The sequence below is a fragment of the Prionailurus viverrinus genome, chromosome X (genome assembly GCF_022837055.1).
Source record: "Prionailurus viverrinus isolate Anna chromosome X, UM_Priviv_1.0, whole genome shotgun sequence".
NCBI classification, from domain to species: domain Eukaryota; kingdom Metazoa; phylum Chordata; class Mammalia; order Carnivora; family Felidae; genus Prionailurus; species Prionailurus viverrinus.
Window position 1 is genome coordinate 103483517 of NC_062579.1, and position 26364 is coordinate 103509880.

The window sequence follows — 26364 nt, forward strand, 5'->3', positions numbered from 1 at the left end:
AGCCCGGGCAGGTGCTGGGCCTGTCCACGTGGTGGTCCCCAGACACGGGTGACAGAGAGTAAGCCTGAGACAACAGCAGAGAGGCTTGGGGAAGCGCGTCTTTGCGCCGTTACGATTTCCCGGACCCGTGTCTCTGGGTTAGGGGAAGGGAGAATGTTGATCACGTGACTGTACGTGAGTCACACAGAGGGTTTCTCTTTGGGCAAAGCTTTTTCAGCAGAGGGAAATTTGTCAATGGAGATAGGAACTTTCTGGGACACCTTTGGTCTCAAAGGCAAGAAACATACTCTACGACACTCCAAGATTTCTACGTGCAGGTTATGCACCGGGAGTGTTTTGCCAGGGGTGGCTTTGACTGGGGCCGGGGGCCAGGACTCCTAACCAGTCAAAAGGTGGGCAAGGAGGTGGGGCTGAAGGACCTCACTGACACCTGATGGGATTTTCTCCTGCCGAACAGAAAGCTGGGTGAGGAGGAGGAGAATCCCCACACGGTCGCCGTGTACAAGGGCTTACAAAAAACACCCGATGCACTTTTATTTGAGCATTTATTATTTTTTTTTCCAAAGAAATCCATGCAAAGGGAAAGAGAAAGAGAGAGACGGAGAGAGAAAGACATGGTAACCATGTTCTAGCAGCCAAACATAGGAAAATAATTTGGCACAACTTGAGTGTTTTTTTTTTTTCTTTGCAAAAAGACGATCTACACTACCACTAAAATTTACCTTCCTCAAAGGCGCCATTTGATTTTCGAAAACGTCACACACGGTTAGTCTTCTACTTAATGGCCGGAGGAGGTATACAAGATAAAAAAATAGAAAAAAAGAAGAAGGTGGGTCCCCTTCTAGGGGAGGACCACAGGGTGCTGAAGGGCAGCACGTGTGCGGTGCACTAGGAAGTCAGTGCACCGGGAAGAAAAACCACGCCACACAGATCGCCAAGCTGGTTAGAACCTTCAGGGGGAAGTGGCCGCTCCCCAGGTTGTGAGAGGCCGCTATCTCATTGTCCTTCTGATTCACGTGCTGCTTGTTTCCAGGAGCATCATCCACATCCAGATCATAAGCCAGTTCTGCCGAAAGAAAAGAAGAAGGTGAAATACAGGAGAGCATCAGCTGTGGGCCAGTCGTGACTCCAGCCTCTGTCTGGAATGTTGGGATGCCCCAGCTCTCGTGGAAAGGATGGCTGCCAGGAGATGGGGAGGTGCCGGGGGGGGGGTGCGGCCCCCCAGCGGAAGGGGATGGCTAGAGGGGCTCTTTGCAGAGGTCACACCAACGGGGAGAAGCTGACTTCTTCCCTGCCCCCTTTGGCTCCACTCACACCCAAGGGGGCACACTGGCACCTTGTAACATCTCCCCGCAGGCAAGGCTGTGCTGGAAGGTCATTTTCACCACATCTCACCGGTATTAAAATGTAAGGTGCTGGGGGGTGGGGGGGTGACTATGTGTGTGCCCTTGTGTGTACGTGTGTCAGAAGGCTGGGAGATGTTGCAGACCCCCAGTGTGCCTTTCCTGGGCCCTGCGCCCCATAGATTTTCTCCTGGGAACCTTGCTTGAATTAGAGTTGAGACAGTGTAGTTTGCCATTAAAAGTTGTTTTATTTTTCCCAAATATTTCTTCTCCGATCTTTGCGGTCGTCTTTTCATGCCACCCCTTAAAACACACACACACACACACACACACACACACAGCAAAATCAATCTAATGCATAGGATTTAAACTGATACTAAGCAAAGACCAAGGAGAGGCTGAAGGGCAAGGGCTTTCCTTCTTTGACCACCCACCATTTATGAGATATGCTCACGATTCTGAAAAAGAAATTGGGATGTTGACGTCGGCCTAATTGGAACATCTCTCAGAAGGCAAATCTGAGTAGATAATGGTGTATCAGGAAATTCAAGACGGCCAACCCTGGAGCAGAGGTCAGTTTCTTTCAGATTTGCTTTTCCAGATTTAGAACTCAATTCTACTCCCATGGCTTTTCTAGACTCTGTCGCCAATGTGGCTATTTCAATAGCTTGGGAAGGTGATGCGATGTGAGTGCCCTCAGCAGCCAACTGTCCTGTGGCCAGCGGAGCTGGAAAGATCCCTTGGGGACACTGAGATGCAGAGCAAAAGGCACAGAGGAAATGATTGGGATTCTACAGAGGGAAGGAAGGAAGGGGAAGGAAGAGCTCCTCTTACAAGGGATGAAACGGTAAGTCACAGGAAGACAGTGTGGGGACTCAGCTGGTCCAGGATGCCTGCAGAGCAGCGCCAGGGCCCGGGGCTGCTCTGAAGCTGGCAATGGTTAGAGCAGGCAGCAAGGTCAAGGTGATCAAAGCCAGGGGGGATTACACAGACTGCAACACTCCTCTCCAAAAGGGCTACTGTAGTTTCTAATGCCACCGGCAATGATGAGAAAAGCGACTTACCGGCCTCATTTGCAAAAAGATAACGTGGTCAGCATTCGATGATATATCAAGGTTTCATTAACTGTATGTGTTTGATTACTGCACAGATCAACTTTTTCTCTGCCTTAGTTTACTAGTTACGTTTCTTAATGCTTAACGGTTCATATCCTTTGCCTTTTTATCTGACAGGTATTAAGGTTTTCCCTATTCATTGGAATATATATTTTATTGAATCCTTTGCCGATCATATTTGGTACAATGTTTCTGTTTTGTTGTTAAGTACACTTGCTTTTCATTGCCGTACCAAGAAACTTTTCACATATATGAATCTGACTACATTCTGCTTCTCTAAAGCTGAGAAAGTTTTTTGCCTTGAGGGCCAGTAAGAATTCAAATCCAATTTTCCAGGGAACCCTCTTACCCAGGGAAAAGCGACTCACCAGACTCTAATCTGGATTCCCTCTCCCTGTAAAATAAATACATACAAAGAAAATAAAAAGAAGAAAAAACCAAAGAGCAGTGCTCTGTTTGGAGGTCAGACGTCTTTCTCTGAAAGCTGAACTATGCAGAGCACACAGGCAAGGCCGAGGTCAGCACGGGCTCAGGTCATGATCGGATTTCACCAAAGCTGAGAACACATATGGCTCTATCTGTTGAAAGCGCAGCCTTGAGTCTCAAGGCAACTTCTCAACTTAAATGCAGGGGAGTATTTTTAGGGTTGACCTGAATGACAGAACTCTGAGCCTTGCTTCCAGATTCCTTTTCCGGATATTCCCTTTGCCCAACGTCGAGATGAAACAACATCTATTAATGTTACCACCGGGCCCTTGTGCTATTTGTTTTGCTCTTCAAATAATCCGCGAACACCGAACGGTTTCGTGTACTAGAGCAGTGACGGTAAGCCCGGCAGACACTAAGTCTGGTAGTTTCTAATCTCCTGTGCCACCAAAGACCTCTTTTGTCATTTTTATCTCTTGCACCCTTTGTTTGGGAATCATAAAAAGGACTACCAGTTAGTGAGTCCTCACTGTGTGCCAGGCACTGTACTAAGATATTTACATACGTTATCTCATTTAATTTAACCTCGTCAACAGTGTTGCAAGGTAGCCTTTATGATTCCCATTTTACTGATGAGGAAGCTCCAACCCAGGTTACTTTTTTGCCCATATCTGCACAGCTGGTAAGTGACAGACGTGCTATTTGCACCCAGGTCTGACCCTGAAACTTCACATGAAGCTATGCCACCTCTTGAACAATTCTGTGTATCAAATAGACTGTAGCGATTTAAGTAGCAATGGATTTGTTTCTTGAAAAAAAAAAAAATCCACCTTGATTAGGAAAATACGTACTGCCAAAGAGAACTTCTCAAAAGCGTGAGAAGAGTCCAGTGTTTCCACGTGAAAGTGATCGCATACTTGTTTGAGTAGCATTATTAAGCTTTGTGAAATTCTGAAAAGAGCTCTGGGTTTGAGGACTGAAAATGGAAATTATGTCCCTTCTATTTCTCTGAAGAAATCAGCAATGATGGTCAGGGCTATTCGATTCCCCAAGCACAAAGCTGGCCTGAGCTTTCCATCTCCAAAGGGCCCCCGGGAATATTTGGAATACCTCTGTATGCTTCCGAAGCTGTGGCTAAAGGTTTCGTGAGGCTCCCCGTCTAACAGCAGCAACCCTACGGCTGGGCTTTTATGGCTTACATTGAAGCGAGTCTCACCAAAGACACATTCTGGGCCTGGGCCACCATCATGGAGATTAGTGACAAAGGGGACAGTTTAGTATGACGATGAAGCGTTATAGGAGATAGAGGAAAGACCAGTTTTGGTCAAAGATGAATGTGGACAACCCTGGATGGGGGGGGGGGGGGGTATAATCCAGTTTAATTCAACAAACTTAATGGTAGCCTACAAGGTCCCAAGCATTGAGCTAGAAGGTTGGAGAAAGACTTAGTGCCTGCCTTTAGGAATCCCGCCCTCTGGCAAGGAAAACAGACTAATAGACAAACCAACCAGATACTTGGCAGAAGGTCATGAGGGCTCAGATAGAGGAACAAGCAGAATACGTTGGGGAGAGAGATCTCCAAACAGAAGGATCTGGGAAGACTTCTCAGAACAACTGGGATATAATCTACACCATGAAGGATGGATGGAACTACGGCAGAGCTGAATGAGATGGTCATTCATTTCTGGCAGGGGGTTCAGCTTGAGCGAAACCATCAATATTAGGGAGTGCAGGTAGGGCATGCTCAGGGGGAGAGAGGTAAGGCAGGAAGGACAAGTAAGGGCCAAATCATGATGGATTGGGAATGCTAAGACTTCACCCTGTGGGCAATAGGGAGCCACTGAAGGTTTTTAAAAGTAAGAAAATCACAGTCTGATCTGTGTTTTTTAGGAAGATCATTGTTAACAGTTTGTAGGACAGCCCTAAGTGGGAGAGATTGTCAGACATCTTAGAAAACACAAGAAGCCTGTGGAAAAACTATCTGGAGATCAGCCAGTAGCAGATACAATTAAAAAAAAAACCTACAAAAGAGTGGGGCGCCTGGGTGGCTCAGTAGCACCTGACTCTTGATCTCAGCTCAGGTTATGGTCTTGCAGTTTGTGGGTTCGAGCCCCACATCAGGGCCTGCTTGGGATTCTCTCTCTTCCTTTCTCTTCCCTCCCCATTGTGCACATGCATGCACTCTTCTTCTCTCTCCAAATAAATAAACTTAAAAAAACCAAACCTACAAAAGAGCTAAATCTACACCATACCAAAACCTTCTCATTTTGCTACAAACTAGATTATGACAATCATTTGAAATCATTCTCTTTTTAAATTATTTTTTAATGCTTATTTATTCTTGAGAGAGAGACAGACAGAGAGAGAAGGGCAGAGAGAGAGGGAGACACAGCATCCGAAGCAGAGCTGTCAGCACAGAGCCCGACGCGGGGCTCGAACTCACGGACCGTGAGATCATGACCTGTGCCAAAGTCGGATGCTTAACCAGCTGAGCCACCCAGGCACCCCTTAAACCATTCTCTTTTCAATCATTCATGTCTTCGTTTATCAGTGATTTTCCAGAATGTATCTTTGCTCTATTAGGTACATACTGGAAAACGCACACAAATTGTTTCTACCATGCGACTGATTGTCGGTGAAACGTTTTAGGCCAGCGAGGAGATCTCACGCTAAACCCAGAAACTGGCTTCTATGTGTAATCGCTTTAACTACACCTAGAGGGTAGAGCCAACAATTTGTACTAATTACACACTCAGCTCTGACTCTCATTTTGCCCTCCTTAGTGCTGCAGATTAGGTAATCTCTTCATTTATTTCTTTTCCTCAGTAAACCCTACACCCAGTGTGGGGTTTGAACTCGCAATCCCAAGATCAAGAGTCACGTGCTCTACTGACTGAGTCAGCCAGGCGCCCCTAGATAATCCCTTTACAACAGCTGTCAGTCATGAAGGGCTGAGCTTTGCGTTGAAAAGTTTTTCTGAGTTGCGCCAAGCACTCAGTGGGGAACCCTCCAGCCTTAGTTACTCAGAGTCGCCCAGTGGAGTCCCTAAGAAAGGCTGTCCCACCCGCAGAGTCTGGAGCCCTGGCTCAGCCACCGTCTTGACCAGTTCTCCTTTGGCAACTCATTTCCCTCTACTCTGAGCGTCTGCCATTCCATCTGCCCCAATCAGGGCGTTGGACTGGATGAACTCTCCGTTCCCTTCTGGTTTTATTTCCCTCCGATCCCCGGGCTCCCGGGGCCCAAGTGGGGGACACGGTCTTCTGCAGGCTGCCGTCCTCCCTCTACCCACACCAGCCAAGGGGCTCTGTCCCCAGCAGAACCTCCATAAGCAAGCCGCTTCTCTTCGGATGTGAGTTTTCCTGGTGATGTTCATCGGCTACCAAATTCTGCATCCTCTTTCTGCTTGAGCCCATCTACTCTTGCGTAAGAGACGCCGGCAATACACAGATGTGCGCCGGACCGCGGTTTTCTTTAAATCCTGGCGTAACGACTGGCGCTGAAGCCAGGACACGCGAAGCTTCGGGGGAGAAGTGGCCGGACCCCGGGGTGCAACGAACAGGCGCGCACGGGCGGCGCCGGAAGATCTGTCGGCCAGTGAGACAAGCCCGCGGGCTCCTCCGAAGCCGCTGGGGTCTCGAGGTGCGTAACGGGACGCAAACGCTCACCCTCGGACCGCACGGGCCCCCGAGGACAGCAGCCCCCCAGGGCAGCCTGGAAGGAGAGCTGCTATCAAAATTCCAGGGGAGAGAGCGCTGCCACTGAGCCAGGCTTGGGGGGCTCGTCCTTGCCAAGCCTGCGGCGGCAGATGGCTTCAACCCGGCCCCGACGGAGCAGCGGAGCGACGCCCCCATCCCCGCGCTTCGCGCTTGCCGTGTACGGTTGGCTCCCGAGGCAGGGCCGTGTGAAACCTTCGGCCCGTCGCCTGGCGGGCCCCCGGACGCTAAAAGTGGGGAAACGTCGGCACAAAGCGCGCTCCCCGCGCTACTGCTCACTCCGCCGCCCACTCACGGCCGCCCTCGGGCGCTGCCACTCGCTTGAGAATCCCGGACCCATCTTGCTTTTCCCCGCCCTTCCCGTCAACGCCACCCTCCGTCCCGCCACATGGAGCCCCGCTCCTCTGTGAGCTTTCGGGTGCCAAACGACCACCTGGGCTTGAAAGCGGAAGTGACTTTGTTCATGACCCCGGGGGGCTCCGGGAGTCTAGGTTTTCTGCTTCGCAGGTCGGGCAGGGGGAAGCCGGCCCATTTGGGGGCCTCCGGTTCTCAACCGGTCTACTGGGACCCCTTTCGGAACGGGCCCGTTTCACGATACGCCTTCGCGGCGCGCAAGCGAGTTGCCCATTTTGTGTGCGAAATGACTGTAAGTTCTGGGAATAACCCAGCGGCCTCTCCCGGAACAGGGCTGGGCGAGGAGATGCTCACTGCATTTCCGACAGCCCGGGCCAGCTGCCAGCGTCCTCAGTCACAATGATGGGATGTGGAAAAATACGGTGGCTTTCCCCATCAGTAGAGGCGTGGCCTCTCCTACGGTGGCTTCTGTTGCTCGATCCAGGGTAGCTGTGGCTTCAGGTTACACCGCAGCGGGCTGTGGGTACACAAAGCCATGGCATGCTTTCTTCCTAAAGATACGGGAGGGAAAAGCACACCATCTTATACTAAACCACGCAAGGCCGTATGATGGAGTAGAAGACGCGCTACACGCGGGGCGCCTGGGTGGCTCAGCGGGTCGAACGTCCAACTCTTGATTTCGGCTCAGGTCACGATCTTACAGTTTTCGAGATCGAGTCCCACGTCGGGCTCTGTGCTGACTGCGTGGAGCCTGCGTGGGACTCTGTCTCCCTCTCTCTCTGACCCTCCCCTGCTCGTTCTCGCGGTCTCTCAAAAATAAAGATTAAAAAAAAGAAAGAAAGAAACGTACCGTTTGCAAACGCATTTAAGACTTCATAAATTATTTCACGTTTACTAGGACCTTTGGGTCATGTCCGAGGTCCTCCGGAACGGGTGTCCACTCTGTTCACCGATGTACGGGGTGCTTCGGTTGGAAGGTCTTCGAAGCACTGTGAGGACACTTGAGTCATCTGGGCTTTGTACAGTACTCAAAGCTGGACGCTCGGATTCACATACTCCTAATTAATGACCTCAGGTAGGCTTTTCTATGGCCACTTCCTCGTTGAGAGGAACGCCACGGTAACTGCCCTTAACTGGGGCTCAGACTGCTAAGTTTATGGATACAAAATGGTTTCCAGGAGGTTCGACGACTACCGATGCTTCGCTACTGCCATGAGCCATCAAGAAAGGGAGAAACGAAAATATCACTTAACCCCTTTGGAAATTAAACCATTTGACTACAGAATCTGATTGTGACAGGGGCCACCACCGTGCCTATCTAGGTACATCATGAGTCAAGTCACATTCCCAGCAGCAGAACAACCGTGTCCTAGAAACCCTGATAGTACGAGTGGGTGGCGTGGGCGCTGGCCCTCCTAAGCCAGCCCCAGAATTACCGCCGCCTTCTGCGGATCTCATGTTGACAGATCCTTCTGACCCGAAGCTGCCTGATGGCTCCACGGGAATCATACCTCATCAAAGCCTTCACTTCCCACAGGAGAAGTTACATCATGCCATGGGACAGAGACACTGCTCTGCAAGCTCCAGGGGAAAAGATGATGAGAACAGGCTTCGAGAAGGCAAGGGAAGAGAACATTGGAAAGAGGGGAGGGGTGGCATGGTCCACTGTTTACTGAGAGGTTAAGCAAAGCAAGGACTAAGAAGCAGCTACCCGATGTGTCAACCAGATGGTTCCAGGAGATTGCTGAGAGACGCTCAGTAGGGTGGTTGGGTGAAAAACCAGACAGTACTGAGTTGAGGAGAGAGCGGGAGGTACTACGGGTTCACTGACCGTTGATCAGCCTTTGGAGAAGTTGGAGAGTGAATGCGACGAGGCGCCGTCACCCCGATGGGGCCTGAGGTATCCTGTCACAATACCTAGCTCGTTTGTGCCGCCACGCCTCGTTAGAAGGTGCCTCCAGAGCGCCAACTCGAGACGGCTTTTGGAAATGCCGTATTCTTGTTATCCCTGCTACACGGGCAGCCTGGAGTAGACACTCAGATACCTGCACGCCCATGTCTATAGCAGATTATTCACGATGGCCAAAGGGTGGAAGCAACCCACGTGTCCATCGGTGGATGAACGAACAAAAGGTGGCACATTCCTACGACGGATATCGTTTAGCTATCGAAAGGAACGAGGTGCCGATACGTGCCGCACCATGGGTAAAACTTGAAGATGTGCTGAGTGAAAAGCCAGTCACACAATGCTACACATTATATGACTCCATGACATGAAATAGAAATAGGCAGAATAAGCAAACTTTGGAAAGAGTGGTAATGGTTGCACACCATTTTGAATGTAATTAATGTCACTGAATTGCACACTTAATACTTTACACGTTACACATATCTTACCACGATTAAAAGAAAAAACTATAGAAACCAAAAGACAGTGGCATTTGGGGCACATGCCAGTTCCTGAAGGGACTTGCACTGCAACTCTAGGGTTTTACTTTGGAGAGGGGTGAGTGTGTGAATGTACCCTATAACAACAGCATCCACCCCCCAGTGATACCCCTTCAGTGCTTTGAAAGTCAAGTTGTCCAGGGGCGCCTGGGTGGCTCAGTCAGTTAATCGGCCAACTTCGGTTCAGGTCATGATCTCACGGTTCGTGAGTTCGAGCCCCGCATCGGGCTCTGTGCTGACAGCTCGGAGCCTGGAGCCCGCTTCGGATTCTGTGTCTCCCTCTCTCTCTGCCCCTCCCCTGCTCACGCCCTGTGTTTCTTGAAAATAAATAAATGTTAAAAAAAAAAAAAAGGAAAAAGAAAGTCAAGTTGTCCAGAAGAATGAAATTGAATGGATATTTAACACTACCCTAGAATTGCAGATGTGGCTCCTCAACTGGGAATGGAAGAAGAGGGGAGCTTTTGTCAAGGATTTTCACTGGAGACCAGTTGCTGAAGAGAAATTTGTATACCACCTCAGGAAGATTACATTTATTTTTGTGGCTCACACAGATGATGCTAAGCTGCTAAACCATATTAAAAAAAATCAATTAAAGGATGCACTCTGTCCTCATTACTTAAAAAAGCACTTAATGGTTTAGATTCACGGAGCTCTGTTTATAAAATAAATGTCAGGCACGATGCAGCTACAGAGGCATGCGTCACTGGGCTTTGAGGACACAGAAGGAAAACACAAAATGTCTCTTATTGTAGCCACATCCAATTGCTGGCGAGGTGTCAGGAGAGTGAGGGAGGGGCCTTATGGTACCTTGAAGCCCAGGCTCCAAGATGCTCAGTGAAAAGCACTGTGATGGCATTTGGGGTAAAGCTTTAGACATACTTAGATGGGAAAACCCAAAGCTTGGTAATATTCCATTTTTAATAAGCCACGGTGGATCTTGCCAAAAAAATGTACCTGAGAACTAAAATGTTTGCAACGTCCTGTCAATGCCCAACAGCAAAGAAAATGGGTACAAGAGCCAATGGGTCAAAATGGCTCCAGTCCCTGAAAACACTCAGCCTGGATGTGGGAACACTGCAGGCCAGAAGTCATCAGCAGGCAGGTGTCCTCCCAAATGGCAGATGAAAAGCTTCCTTAAGTTGTTCCACCTGAATTTCTTCCTCAAAATCTCTCCAGTTGTGAAATGCCTCCATCATCATCAATGGGATCGGGGAATTGAGATTACTTTCCCCTCAATTTACTTGGAAGAACACCTTGTCCTCCTGGACCCATCTTCTTACCTTCCCATCTTTAGGTCTGGACTGTCAGTGAGTACCTGATCCCACACCCACACAGGCGCTCTCTCCTCTGTCCTTGGACGCTGGCCATTTCTCTCTTTTCCTTCAGCCCCTCTCCCCTTCCCTACCTCCCTGGAGTCCTCAGCATCCCAGCTAAATACGATACCCATTCCAATCCAATGGCCCACCGCTATCTAGGAAAGACCACTCTATTCTGGGATGGCAGGAACAAGACAACATGCTTTTTCCTAAATCATGGGTTGAATCACATTTCTCTCTTCCTCAGAATCCTTTGATGGCTCCTTATTGGATGTGGGATCAAGTCCTGTTTCCTTAGCATGGCATTTATGAACGTCTCCATCTCATCTCGTCTTGCTTTCTAGTTTCAACTGCCCATATATTTCTCCAAGTACCATGGAGTGTAGTCATACCGTCCCATTCATTTGCTGGAAAAGGCAAGTTCTTTGAAGTTTCCATGTCTTTCTCCATGCTGTTCCCTCAGCCTGGGATGGTCTCAGTCTCTCTCTCTCTCTCTCTCTCTCTCTCTCTCTCTCTCTGTGTTTTTCTCTTTCAGGTCTCAGCTTACATGATACCTCTTCCAGGAAGCCTTCTCATCTCGCCCCAGCCAAAATTAATCACCTCTCTCTCTGGCTATTAATTGGATTGCATTTCTATTATGGCATTCCTTTCAATTTGTCTCATAGGAAAGTTAGTGATTTCTATGCTCCTGTCCTTAGCTAGACCATAAGCCCTATCAAAGCAAGAAATCAATCTCTTTCCTCCCTGTAGCTGCCACACAGCACCTGGCTAGCACAGATGCTTACACACACGCTTGTTAGCTGACCGACTGAATGAATGCACGAATCAACGGCGGGACGCGCACACACGTTGTCCTCAGTCTACTGACAGCTACTAGCTTGGCAGACTCCCTTCCCGAAGAGTCTATCCCCACTAACGGATGATTTCCCCAGGGGAAAGAGTCCCGCTGAGCCATGGTGAAGACAAGACAAAGGCAAGGCCAGTGGTGGGGTGGCCCAGGAAGCAAATGGCAGGGCTCGCACCCTGACCCCTGGATTCCAAAGCCCTTCCGACAACAGCCAGTTCTCATTACCCCCAGCATCAGTTCACTGCGCTCAGGGTGGATGGGATCTACAAAGATTACTTTCTCATTCCCTTTTGCTGCCTGGAACTTGATGCTCTGCTATGTGAGCAGCTGACACACGCCGGCATCCCGTGTGCCACGCTGGGCAGGAACTGGGTTTTCTGGTGAGCGGGTTCCGTTTATTTCTTGCTTGGAAACTTCACGACTGGGTTCCCATACCTTTGACCCCGGCCTCTGCCTCCAGATCCACCCACCCCTGGGCCACACCCTGCCCTTTATATCACCACCGATGCCCAAGCCCAGGGGCTGCCGGTGATGGAAATGTCAGCGCCTGGCTGTGTGACGTCAAAATACAGCTTCGTCTTCTTGCTTGGCTGTAACAGGTCGCAGCAATAAGCCTTCAGTCCCTGCAGTAACACACGCCGGCACCCTCTCCCCTCGCAGAGGTCTGTGGGATCGCTGCCAGGAAAATACAATGACGTGGTGGCATGGGGAGAAATACAATTCCTTAACCTGAAAGTTCCATGTTTTCATTTTCCCCCTCTTCTATCTCGCCGGTCACTTTGCCCTCCCTTCCCATTGCTCTTTAAACTCTTCCCGTGTCCAAGTATTCTCTCCTCTTCTGTCCAGTCACCGCTCCACTCCCACGGTCTCTAGTCTCCACTGTGACGTTTTCCATATCCTCAGGCAAAGGGCAAGGGTGGGATCCTCAGATGGGCTTTGAATCGTCAAGATGCTTTTCTGTTCCTTCCCACTTTGATTTCAACCTCTCACCAGGGTTCCATTTGTTTTAGAAGCAGCTCCAATATCCCCTTCCTTAACCTTTCAATCCCACCCGGTCACCGCTCAGCGCCATTTCTCTGGTCCTGCCTGATCCCCTCAACTCATGCCCTCTCTGTGATCTCCCTTCTCTATCTCAGAATCTTCTGGCTCCATAGCCACGCCATTTTATCCTAAGTCATCTCTACACACAACGTGGGGCTCGAACTCACGACCCTGAGATCAAGGGTCGCGCGCTCCACTGACGGAGCCAGCCAGGCGCCCCGCCACGCCGTTTCAGTTGCTGCTATTTCACGGCCTTGTCTTTCTCCCCAGGGGAAAATGGTTTGGGCTTCAATAAAGAGCTTTCTGACGGCTAGTGCCATCTGAAAATTGCACAGGCTGCCTCTAGACAGTGAGCTCTATCTCTGGAGGTGGTCCAGGAGAGCCTGGACAGCCATCTGGTAGAGATATTGGTAAAGGGGTTCAAACATAGAATGAGGGTGAAGCTAAATCGCTTTCAGTGGCCCTTCCAACCCTGAGGTTCTAGGATTTCATTTCGGTCTTTAGAGGTCTCGTGGCAGGGAAAAGGGTGAAGGGACAGGGTCAAAGTGACCTTTGCATTCCTCCCTTTGACACAGATACTCTGTGGAGAGGAATCTAAAGAGGCATCTTTGGAACCTCTCCCAAAGAAAGGGATGCTGTCTTTTGGAGACCATGGCGAGCTTAGAGAGGAGGGCTTTACGTTTGCGCCAAGGAGCTATCGACCAAGACATAATTTTAAGGGAGCAGTGTGAATATTTATCAGGCAATATGAAATGTACGTACAGGGTACGGGGTGGCCAAAGAAGTCACCGCCTCTGCAGAAGGTGAAGCAAGGAACTCAGGAAATGTTTACACTGAATTTTTTCCCTACCAATAGAAGATAATTAGCAGTAACGTGCAGGGGGTAGACATCTTGCTCAGTGCGGCTACATAATGGTACCAGGATCCAAAGGAAGAAAAGAAGAGGCATCAGATGGAGAAAAGCCATTCTGGGCACATGATTAGGACATTAAGTCTGAAGGACCCAGGGGGAAGGCAGCTGAGGAGAAAAAGCTGGATGGTCCTCATACAAATAGCTCTGTGGGCATTAGAACAAAGTAGGCAAGTCCAGAGGGAGGCCAGGAAAGGTAAAAAGATGCCAAGTGGCCCAAACCCACAGCTATAAAGATGTAACAAGGAAAAAGGAAAATTCTACTACAAAGAGTGGGGCAGCCAGATCACTAAGGAGGAGTAGAAAAAACAGCAGGAAGATGTTAAACCAAAATAAAAAGAAGATGCAACTAGCAAGAAACGAATGCTTTAATTAAAGTCGAGTCAAGGGTGGCCCCGGTTCCTTATAACTAAGAAGGGACAGGAATTTTTGGCATTGTCTTTACCTATCCGCAGAATACATCGAATGTGCCCGTCAACCAACATAAATACATCTTCTTACCGGCCAAATCAAGTGAAGAAGGAAATGGCTGAGAGGAGCAAGGTGTCAAGCTATAGGCATAACAGAGGCATCATAAAATAAACGATGGGATTTCAAGAAGACGAACTGATGGCCGTCAGACGGGAGGGGGGTGGGGAATGGGTTCAAGAGGTGATGGGCATTAAGGAGGCCACTTGTCGTGACGAGCACCGGGTGATGTACGGAAGTGTTGAATCGTTATATTGTACACCTGAAACTAATACTACACTGTGTGTTAACTAACCAGAATTTAAATAAAAACTTAGGGAAAAAAAAAGGAAATCAATGATGGCATGTCAGAGTGAATAGGTCTTGCGTGGCCAATAAAGAAGCCACGTGTAAACACATTAAATGCAATCAACAACAACAACAAAAGATCAAAACCGAGGCCTTACAGCCTGGCACCCTAAACTTCTTCTGGTAATATACGCTAAGAAAATAATGAAAGTAAACACAGCGACTATTCTCCAATTTTCCAAAGGAAGACAGGGAATAGGGTAGTAATATTCATTGCTTGGTGAAACGCAAATCAAACGTAAAGTAGTTTCTGATACTGCAAGAGAATGGGAGGGGATCAGGAAGTAGCGTCAGTAATCTCGCGTGATTTCTGTCATTCTGTTTCACCGGGTTTTCCGAACCAATTAGGAAGAAGAGATTAGACTGGAAAGTTCCCCTTGGCACTAGCTTGCCCCAAACTACAGTCTGATGAATTGTTATTATTTTTTTACATTTTTACCTTTTGAACAACTTTATTGAGATATTATTTAAATACCATGCAATTCACCCATTTCAAGTAAATTGCCGGTGTACGATTCAATGAGTTTCGATGAATTCAGGTGCGCAACCTCATCAGCATTCAATTTTAGAGCATTTTCATCAGCACAATACCCAGTAAGATCCCTCATGCCAGTTTACAGTTAAACCTTCAATGGAGTCTTTTTACTTCTTCCTCTTGAGCTCTCTTGCAGCATCCAATACTGTTGGCCACTCTCTATTTTGAAGCTCGGCCTCCCCTTGTTTTCTGACCGGACTCTACCTCTCGGGATCCTGCTCAGACTCCTCTGAGGATTCCTCAGGCTGTTTTTCTTAAGTAAGATGGGTGTTTCCTCCTCTCTTCCTTGGCCCTCCACTCTTCTTGCTTTACGAGTCGTCTCGCATGTTCTCTTCAGTGCCCCTGGTTGTAGCTATCAATGAGGATTCCTAAATCTCTCTCTTGCTCAGACAGCTCTCTAGAGATCCACCTGCTCCCGGGCCATTTCTACCTGGATGGCTCTCAGGCAACTCAGACCCAACAAGCCACAAACAGTGCAGCATCTCTAGTCCCTTAGGCGCGCCCTCCCATCCTATCCCCCCTACCCTTGCCCCCTTCCCCTCCCGGTTTGGTGATATCCGCTTACCGGCCACCCAGTTGCCCAAGCCCGAAACCTGCAAGACTCCCTAGATTCCTCCTCGTTTTTCATCCTCCGGGTCTAATTAATGATCGCATCCGGGAAATTCTGTTTTCTGACTATTTTGTGAATTCCTTTCCATTGCCATTGGGACTGCTTAGATTATGCTCTATCTCTCACCTGGACTAGCAGCCTCCTGGTTTTGTCCTCATGCAAACTATCCTCCCCACGGTGGATAGGGTCCTTTTATTTTGTTAATTTTTAAACTACTCACCACATGAATGCATTCTTGAAGCAAAAAGGCTCAAACAACACCTGAGTAGATAGAGTAACAAAGAAAGCCCCCTCTTCAACTTCCCCCACCTCCCATAACTCCCCAGGGGTAATTACTGGTAAATAACGAAATACTGGTCCTTTCTATGCATATGCATATGCTACAACGTCTGAGAAATCTTTGTATATTCATACATGTAGAATGGCCCCGTTCCTTTACTGACTGCAAGAAATCCCACAAGACGAATATCACAATTAGCTCTTCCCCCTCCGAGAGGCATTCAGTTTGCTTCTCCTTCCTCCCTGGCCCAAACAACGCTACAGTGAACATCTGCAGACATACACTATCCGTTTTGGATACCTGGCGTATTTCTAGAAGATGGATTCCTAGGATAATGCTGGCATGTAGCGAGGGAGGTTGCATGGGAGCAAGCTTGCAGGACAGTGGGAAAGACTGGTTGGAGAAGATTGGACGGAAAGGAAATTAACGTATTTTTCCTTAAAAAGATAATGTAGAGACTATCAAGACGTAGGACGGCATTAAGAAATCTTTAGGGAAAAACCATCTTAGAATGTTATCACCCTAATACAACAGCTATTTTTTTTTTTTTTTAAAGATTCATTTGAAACAAACTATGGCTTTCCGAGCTATGACAAATCTGGCTGGGCACAGCGTCATAAAGACAACCTGGAGGTCCAGTAACCCACCGCTGACTGTCACTTGGCCATAGAGTGCGTTCATCAAGAAAAGCGCTGTTACACAAAGCCACAGAAACTGGATTGTGGAGCAAAATCCTAGTACGTAAACTTCACTACAGTCCTTGGTCGTACCCATCTTGCTGTGGTTTTTTCATTTTTATTTTCACAATTTTAGGTGGATGTTGAGAAAACTTCTCAGAGAAGAGACTCCTAATCATGAAGGGGTGGAAAAGCGGTCTTTTGAGGAGGTGCTAAGGGAAACCTAATTGTCTGGTGACCTTTGATTCACTTCCCAAAGTGGTGACATTTTGGTCCCAAGACTCAGTTGGCCGAGAATCCTTAATGCCAGCACTAAGTTCATTGCTCGGCACGCACGTCCACAACTGCATAAGCGGCTAAGCAACTGACGTAAAGGGAAAAATCAAAATGAGCAAACTGCAATTAGGTATGCAATGTCACCAGAGAAAGCAATTTGCTAAAGGGATTACCACGATTAAAGATGCGGTCTCCCTAAGTAGAGATGGTTTTCTTCAATTGATTTGTCCCTATCAGGTCTCCCTGCGTCCCGCAAAAATTCTGTTGTCTGTTTCATTTCTCTGCCGAGAGATTAGAGGAAGTAAATTGAGCTTCTCCAGTCACTGTGATTTCCTCCCAAATGGAAGAAGTATTAACGGAGGGCCGTAGAGACAGATTACAGCTTAGGTCACCCAGGGGAGAAATCCGAAGCCCCCTTTTGACTAACAACAAGGTAAATTAATCCTCAAATCTATTCCCTTAGCATTAAGCCTAAGACCAAGTTTAGGAGGCCTCCTTTTCAACTTGATTTTTGTTGGTGTCACCTTTCTCATGCCCCAGCCCCCAGGCAGCCGGCCGGGCAGCGCTTAGAGGGAATGGGCCGAACACAGACTTCGGCGGCGTTCCTCACCGGCCAGTGGCCCTCCTCTCTTCGCCTCACTTTCTTCTCTTCCCTCTCTAGCTTCCTTCCCTGAGACCTCTTGGAACCCTGGCCATTTCCAGGGTGGCTTTGGCGGGGAAAGAGGGCTGAAATGTATCCGATTCTGGGTCCTTATCTTTGTTGCCATCACCCGAGTCCTTCTAAGACAGTTTGGTTTCAGTGTGTTCTCCTGTCCTTGCCCTCAGGGGGGACTTGAGCTTCTGCTCACGAGAAAGAATACGTCTGCTTGGGTCAGTGCCATGAATTAATGACACTCGGTGCGTGCCAGGAACGCGCCTGGTTGTACAGGGGGTGGCCAGGCCGGCCAGGGGAAACGGGAGAAGACACGGGGCCTGCCCTCGAAGAGCCACGAGAGAGGCACAGACCACGTGCTGTGGCAACTCTGAGCGTGGTGGGGGGCGGGGGGCTGTTGAGGGCTCTGAGGGAGCCTGAGCCACGGCCCTTCGCCGCCCGGCCTGTGAGCAGAGAACACTGCTGACACTACCAGGGTCCTGCTACGTCTCAGGTGACAGAAGTTCCATAACGTGACTTCCAAACCTTAACGTGCTCCGCGAGCAGGGTTATTTTTGTCGCTTGAGAAAACCAGGACCAAGAGACCTTTCTCTGAAGACACGTTGCTCTGGAACCTAAGTAAGGCTCTCAAGCTTTCACACTGCCCCCCACCCCCCTTAATGCCCACCCTCCCACGGTCCATGTGTCTGTCCATCCGTCCGTCCGTCTCTCCTCCTCACTGTCTGGTGATCCGGAGTGTTCAGGGAAGGGTCCTGTGCTTTGGTCTCAGAGTCGCTGACTGACAGGAAGTGCAAGTCAGGGAGCGAGGGCCTGCCGGGCAGAAAGGTGCGGGTGTGCGGGCCGTGTCCCCCTTACCTGCAGGCGGCCCTGGGCCCGTTTCCACCGCCAGCCTGGCTGGCGTGCCGCGTATCCGAGCACAGGCGCGGTGGGGCGCAGCTGGTCTCCAGATGAAACCCTAAACCCTTTCAAACGCTCGGCAATCTTTGTCAGCTTGTGAGGCTCTGAAGATTTCCCTCCGTCCATTTCTCCAGCACGATGTGAGGTGCCGGTTAGTCAAGAGACATTTAGGAGAATGTCTTTTAAACGTACACTCCTTTAAAACGGGGTTCCTTTTTCCCTGGGGTTTTGGCCATTAACTATCTGTCAGCTTATCTGCACAGCTTCTGAACTGAAGAGTGGATGTATTCCCACTTAAACACACACACACACACACACACACACACACACACACACACACACACACAAACTCGGATGGGTTCCCGTGCCAGTCCCGAGAGTGGAAATGAGCACAATTAGAAGCCAGACAGAGACAGAGAAGTCAGATGCCATGAGACAAGACAGTGACAGATCCTGACCCTCATATTCCCGTTCCTGCTTAAAGAAAAGGTAAGTGAATTCGCCTCGACCACGTAGGGCAGGTCTGACCGAGGGAGTAAAGACAGACTACTCTCCGAAGAGTTTTCGGCTGAGAGGTGCTACTGCACTAGCCATGATCACCCTTCAACTTTCCCCCAATCACCTATTTTAAAATATCCACTCACCTTGGGGGAGAAGTGCGTCCTGTCACGGTACTGCAGTGATGGGAAGGTTGCATCTGCTAGCTTGGTAAACAGAGGCTATGAGCTTGAATTACTGAAATTAGCAAGGCTAATGCCATGTCACTATTCAAAACCGTGCCAATTTGGAATTTCTTAATGGCCTCAGGAGAGGGAGTCTTTCTACATCCTACAGTCTCTCTCCATTCTTACCTAAATTCCTTCTCATAGATGTTATGAATGGCCTGTTTTGTAGCCAACACAAACTTTGTCCAGTAAAATAATGTCAGGAACTCAGAATGAAAAGAGATTAGCTGTTCCTGGCTCCTGTTATTTTAAAGCAGAAATAACTTTGGCTTCTACTGATTCATAGACAAAGCTTGAAATGCAAAGCATGCTCAACTCTAGATTCAGCATGAAAAGGACCTTAAAATATGCCCAAGTGCAAGTAATGGATTTATTAAAGGGAAGAAAAGAGCTACTTTCACACACTCCCAGCCTCTTTAGTCCTGTCATATCAGTAATCTTGCTTAAGAATTTCATTCTATTTACATTTCTTCTCCCTTTAAATATCCTCGGGACTCATATGGCATCGAATATTGAAGCTTGTAAGACATTAATTTCTTTATGTTAATTAAGGGGAAGGCATGTAAAGTGGACAAGGGCTAGAACTCGGAGCACCTGCAACGATTTCAATAGGAATTAAAAATCAGTTCTGTGGTTTTAATTGAACAGCTGATAATTTATCATCACAGATATTCCAGGAAGCCAAGTTCAAGTATCTTTTTTGGACTATTTTTGGCATGGTTCCAGAACAAGCGCATTTCCCATTAGGAAATCCAGTTTATAGTTGATGACAAAAGCATGAACCGCAGCACTGGGGTGAATACGAAAACATTTATAAAAGCGTAATAACATGGAAGGTTTTCAAGCCACAGTACATAAAGCACATAGCTCTAAAATATATACGCACGCACACACACAGAGGCTTTCCGTTTCAACTTTGAGAGAACACAAAAAGAAGGAAAATAGTGCCTAAAAAACTTTGGGGCATCTTGGGATATTTGTGGGAAGTCAAACAGGCAGAGGAGTCACGAGAATCTTCCCAAGCAGCGTTCAAGCAAGGAAACAGCCTGGTCAGTTCCCCCCGTAGAGGTATTAGGTCCTGGTCTTGATTTTCTGAAGATTAAGAATAAACGCACTCACATCTGTGCCTCAGTCTCCACCTGTAACGTTGTTAATGTAGTAAAGTAGGACTTGGATGGAATTTGCTTGGGCAGGTCCATTTTGATCAGATGCTAGCCTGTTTCCACAGGATTAGTTAGAACCCCAGAACCACCATGTGAATGTTAGGATCCTGAAAAGGCTGCGTGAGGGACTGAGTGTCCCAGGATCCTAAACCTTTCTCCCACCTCCATCACCTGCCGGCCATGTGACCACAGTCCTTTAAATCTGGGCTTTTGTTGGCTAATCTGCAAAATGGGCACAATACCACTGCCGTCCAGGACCGTGGAGGGATTTAACAGATAGTGCGCGTACGTGTCCCAGTTCTCGGGCCAAAGAGAGGGAAATGGTCAGGAACGGAGAGAAAGAAAATGGACAACTGAAATCTGTCTCTGTCCTGAAGAGGACTAGGAAAGAATTATGTAAGGCTGAGTTTGGGTGTATTTAAACTTTGTTTCGGAACCATTAAATGAAGCTGGGCTACAAGATTCCAACACCCTTGGCGGGGAGTAAAAAGGCAAGCTGGCGATCTAATGCTATGGACACAAGACAAAAGAGCTGTTTCGTTGAATTCAACTTTCCTTTTTAGAAAGTCAATCCAACTGCTCTGTGTCTAGATAGGCTGAGTTTGAATATGCACCGTTACTCGTACGTAGCATAAAAAACATTAAAAACACTCTTCTAAATTCTGCTCAAATGAGAAAATAAAGAGCCAGTTACAGGTAATAGTTAAAACTAAAGATATGAAATGTTTTTTTTTTAAGTTTTACGTATTTAAGTAATCCCTACACCACATGTGCGGCTCGAACTCAAGACCCCGAGATCAAGAGTTGCATGCTACACCAACTTGGCCGCCCAGGGTCCCAATATGAAATGTTTTCCTATATGAAGTTCCAACAAGTATTTTAAAATGCCAGATCCCAGATTTTCAGATATAAATCAAGTTGTCACTCCTTTATAGCATCATTACTGATAAAAACAACAACAACAACAACAAGAACTAGCACACCCGGCATTTTTGAAAATAACGAAGTTCAAATACTTGCGTTTTCCTTTTGAGGCAGCTCAGTTTACTTGGCTCTTTGTTTTCTGACAAGGTTTCCCTAAATGTGATTCCCCTATGGCCGGGACCCCAGGCCGAGGCATCAGTGAGTATTTTATTTAGCCACACTCAACCCAACTTCCTATTTCCACTGTGCACATCTAGCCCATTTCTAAAGATGAGGTGCTCCTCTGCCCTGGCCCTCCGTCAAGGCCAGGGTAGGGATCTGGTCAGACATTTCCCACTCCCGGGCTGCTTCTAGAAGTACTTTGGAGAAGAATGAGCTGGAGAGGTTAGGCCAACTCCAAATTATGAATTCATAACTTAATAGAGGAGTCAAGGAGAAGAGAGGAATCCTAGGATCAAGCCCGGGATTTGGGCCGCCTGCCACTGTTAGTTTGGTTTGGGTCCACTTATCGACCTCGAACTCTGCTATCAGCCCATCAGTTTCTTAGGAGAGATGGTTGCACGGAAGTGACCGGGATCCGTACGCACCAACAAATTTGATGGCCGCCATTGTTGTTAATGCTTCTACCTGGGACTAAACTGAGAAGACAAGCGTATCTCTGCTCCCCTCTGAATCTCACTTGCACCGTTGTCCTTCCTCATCCTCTGAAGAGACGCGTTGACTTCATGCCATCTCATAGCTGATCAGGGCGACCTTCCTGGGCTGGCACTGCCCAATCAGTACCCAATTCTCTCAACATGTCTCCCCGCCTCATCAAAGTCTAACAGTCTGACAAGCCTCATTTCTGCAGAGCCCTGGGTTTTGTCTAAGTGGCAGTGGGCCGTCATGAGCAAATCAGAGAATCTCATCCTTTTCCAGTGATTCACACAGTTCACACTGCAGGAGTACAAAACAGATCTGACAGGGAAGTAGCATGTCTAGTGGTAAAAGTCCTGGACCTGGAACCGGAAAACACAGCCGTCAACACTGGCTCTACTACATCCCGGCTCTGATTTGGGGCGAGTTACACAACTTCCCGGAGCCACGGTTGCCTCACCTGTAAAGCAGAGTTGCTCGGAGAACATGCAAAAGCATTTAGCATGGTGTCTGGCATACAGTAGGTGCCTAATAAGTTGAGGCATTCCACAAAAAGATGGACAAGGATGGGAGATTCCCAACCTCCCTAAGCCCTCAAGATGCAAGAGGCCTTTCAAAATCATATGTACTGAATTGTGAACGTCAACGGGCCCAAGCTACAGGGGACTTTAATTCCAGTCTAGATGTTAATGTTTCTAAAGTAACAACTTACAAATTCTGTTTTCTCGCAACGCTTTCTTTTGGCAGACCTAACACAAATATGCTAGTAACACAAACCACAAGGAGAATGGAAGATGAACAATCAATAGAACCACTATGAAAATATCAGGCGGATTCTCTTCTTTCAACTGGTTCAAAGTTGCTAAGTCTTCATGCTGGTGCCTCCTTTTTAAACAAATATGTTGCTGCAGATGGTTTATATCCTTTCCATTAAACTGTGGGATTTCACATGTATGGGAGGTGCTAGGCAAAGATGCAGAAACTGTCACATCTTTAATATCCCAGTAGAGTATAGTCAGGCTTTCCAACACCTACTGCCCCATGCTCTTCTCAGCTGTAGCCATTGTGCTACTTCTGACCCCCAGAGTGGCCTTGCAGGGACAAATAAAAGCATACCTCTGGGGTTGTCACATCTCGGCTCCAACAGCCCCAGGGCCTCACCGTTGTTCGTAAGATGAAGTCCAAACTCTTTGATTCTTTTGTATCTTCCTTCCTCCCAAAGAGAAGGTGTGGTACATAGCCTCTTTATCCTCATCAGGCCTAACACTGGGCTAGGCGCGAAGGAGGGGCTCGGTAAAAATTTGTTGAGTTCATCTGAAATACCTGGCTGAACTGAATTCCCTCTCTCCGAGCACCTTCTCTTCATGCCTTGTGCCTTCCCAAGTTAATGGAGATGAGGAAGGCCTCCTGTGCCATCAGTAAGGCCTTGCCACTCACGCTTATCTGCGTGCAATTAACCAGGGAGGAACTTGGGAAACGCTGAAGGTCACCGCTATGCTGGTTAAATGGCCCATCGCCAAGGGACTTGTAACTCTGGAGCCCTTAACAGATTTATGCTTTTTGGTAGAGCTGAGCCATGAAGATAATTTAAAGTAAGAAGGAAAAAGAATTCCTGAGATGCCGTAAAACAGAATAGGGAGAGTTTAAGGAAGACAGAGACCTGAATGCAAATCCAAGCTCTGCCCCTTGACAACAGTAAGATGTTGGGAAAGTCACTTTACATCTCTTAGCCTCGGTTTTGTCATCTCTCAAGTGAGCATAACTGCCTGCCTCACAAGTCTGCTGAGAGCATTAAATGACAGCATTTATGTAAAGTCCCTCACGTAAAACCTGGAATTAGTGGGGTCTCAATAAATACTTGTTGGTCAAAATTGGAAGAGTGACTGTTTAATTTTTCCAAAAAAAGGAGGCCCAGAAGTGGACCAGCCATAGAGCTTCCTTTTAAACACAACTGAGCTTTCCATGTAGAGCTTACTAGACTCCATCATGGTACCCCCCCAACGCGCACTGTTGGCCTGGGGGATTCTTCTGAAGGCTGCCAACTGTTTGGATGACATTGTGTCTCCTGGCAAGATGGATGGGGCCATTTTTCTAGAGTGCAGGTGCCAGGGAAGGGAGGGATGGATTCAGGTGTCTAGCTCAGAAACCGTCACCTACTTCCAGACCCCAGCAGGGTGGCCCTCCTATGGAGAGGACACATGAGGCCTGATGTACACACAGGCACTTCCGTTCATAGCATGTGGCACCAAGGCTTGTTTTGGCTTTCAATTTCGAACAACACCAACAGCAACAACAATCACAACTCTGCTAACATGGTGGTGATATCAAGTGATACATGTACAGGTACCATTACCTGCCTCCCTAAGATCTTCAGCTGTGCTGCAGCTAAGCTAAAAAACCTAAGGCCGCGTGGAGGACCACTGAACGTCACATACACGGATGGCTGCGGGCGTCCTGTGCAAATAAAATATTGACCAATTGGTTTGCGTTTGGGAAGGCAAGCAGACTCTAGGCCGAAACATGGTCTCAGGTCTCTTCCTCCTACAGAGAGGGCCACGTCTCCTCAGTTTCACCTCCTCTATCAGACACACGGAGCCCAAGGAGGCAATACCAGTGTACTGTGGTCTAGTTCAATCCTGGCTTCTAGGCCAGAGAAAGAGATTTGTTCAAGTTAACGAAAGATTAACAGAAACAAAAACCTTGACGTGTGTCCAGATGCCACTGACTCCCGAGTAGAGACAGGTAAGATAAAATAACACTAAAAAGGGAAGCTTCTTCTTTCCTTCACCTCCTTCCCAACTTCTACAACTCCTAAGCAGGAACTGTGTTGAGTCAGAGGGCAGAGGAACGGCCAACGAGTATTTCCCCAACATTTCTCCTACACTGCCGTCATCCTTGTCAGGCAAGTACTTTCCATTTGGTCAGATACTTTGTGAGTGCCTACTGTGCGCCAGGCCACGGATCGAATGCTGAGTTTCCCAGGCAAACCCCGTCTCTCCCATCCTGGCGAGCAGGTGAGTGAGGAGGATGGTGATGTCACCATGGCACAGTGTTGCATATCCAGTCCGTCTCACCCACTAGACCTTTCCCATGGCTCCAAGAAAAGAGAAACAACACAGACTAAATGCCCTGAGCACGTAAAAATCATGGCCAAATGTACGGGTGTGGTCAAATCACACCCTAAGGGGCAGCATCCTGCAATTCTGAGAACACGGTAAAGAGCTGCACATTTTGCCCGTGAAGGACCAACCTCACATTCTCCTTGGCAGTCAGACCAATGGTCCGTAGCGGGGCCCCTTAAGTTTGTTGCTTTTCTTCCAGTTGAGTTCTCTGACTCATGTTTGCATTTATCCTTGCCTTTATCTCCCAAAAATGTGGTCAAAATTGACCGGGGTCTCTGGCATTGAAGATTCTTTCGCCTTTCCCCTAGGAGTACTTTTCTTAAGGAAATACAGAAATGCAGTTTAATTGAAAGTCAACTTGGAATTCAACATGCTCCATGTATCTGCCAAAAAGGGATTGCAGAGAGGCCCAAATCCAACAAATAAAAACTAGGGCCCATTTATAACACATGTTTTCCTCTTGACTTTACCAGAGGGGGCACTTTAGGAGAAACCAAAGCATTTCTTATTTATTTACATATAAAACATTTCATGATCTTTTGAATGTACCAAAAACTTTATGGAACCTTTCAAAGAGATTATGAGAGAAAAGGAAGTCATATTGGCCAAGGATAAACAAACTACCAAACCGGTTGAAATCAGTTTAAAATGTAGCAATGCAAAATTCGGAATGAATTCAATCTTTAGCAGAGGATGAGCTCTAAGCCCTACACAGAAGAACAAATGCTCAGGGAATAACCAGAGGCTAAAACGAAGCACTAAGCACCCAACTGTCATTGCTCAACCTGATCCCCAACTTAGGAAGGGAGACAATCCACAAAGGGCAGTTCTCCTTTATAGGCCAACAGGGAAGCCATTGGAAGGCAAGGGACAGACATGACAGATCACCTCCCAGATGGCTGCAAAGCCCGTTCTCCCTCTCCATCACATTCAAATTAACTAAATGGGTGCCTATTCAGTGCACAAACATTCACATAGTACCCACTCCGGGCCAGGCACAATGTTAAGTGCTGCGAGTACAAAGCTGAACAAGACATGGTCCCTGCCAACAAGGACAGCTGTCATGGATAAAGCATCTACTGTGTGGATTCTTAGATACATAATCCCATTCAATCCTTCCAGGAATCCTATGAGACAGGTGGCATTATGTCCATCTTACAAAATTGAAGACCTGAGAATATTCAGAGAATATTTTTGTCCAAAGCTATAAAATGCATACGTGGCTATGTTCTTATCTGTTGTCACACTGTCTCAACCAGGTACAGAGAAACAGGGAATTTAGAGGGGGGAGCGATCACTTCCAGATTGGGTAGGAGTATTTTAAGAGCAGGGAAGACTTCATGGAGGAAGAAGCATTTAAACTGGGGCTGGAAAGTATGGGTGGGTTTGGATATGTGGAGGCTAAGGGGAAGGGCTATGTGAAAGGAAAGACAGAAGTATTCCGATAGAGAAAAAAGGCATATGGGCATGGAGACATGAAAACACGGAAAATTTTCAGGAAACAGTTTGGTTGGACTGTGTGAGAAGCAAGGGATTCG

The 26364-nt window shown here is 47.8% G+C and overlaps 1 protein-coding gene across 1 annotated transcript in view; it reads right to left on the reverse strand.

The window, feature by feature from the left end:
* Positions 1-531: 531 nt before the first annotated feature.
* GPC3 (glypican 3) overlaps positions 532-26364 on the reverse strand; it is a 419817-nt gene continuing 393984 nt past the window's right edge. The window contains exon 8 of the mRNA XM_047844910.1: positions 532-1066. Within this exon, the coding sequence (XP_047700866.1) occupies positions 897-1066 (170 nt within the window). The 3' untranslated portion in view covers positions 532-896. The remainder of the gene's footprint in view (positions 1067-26364) is intronic.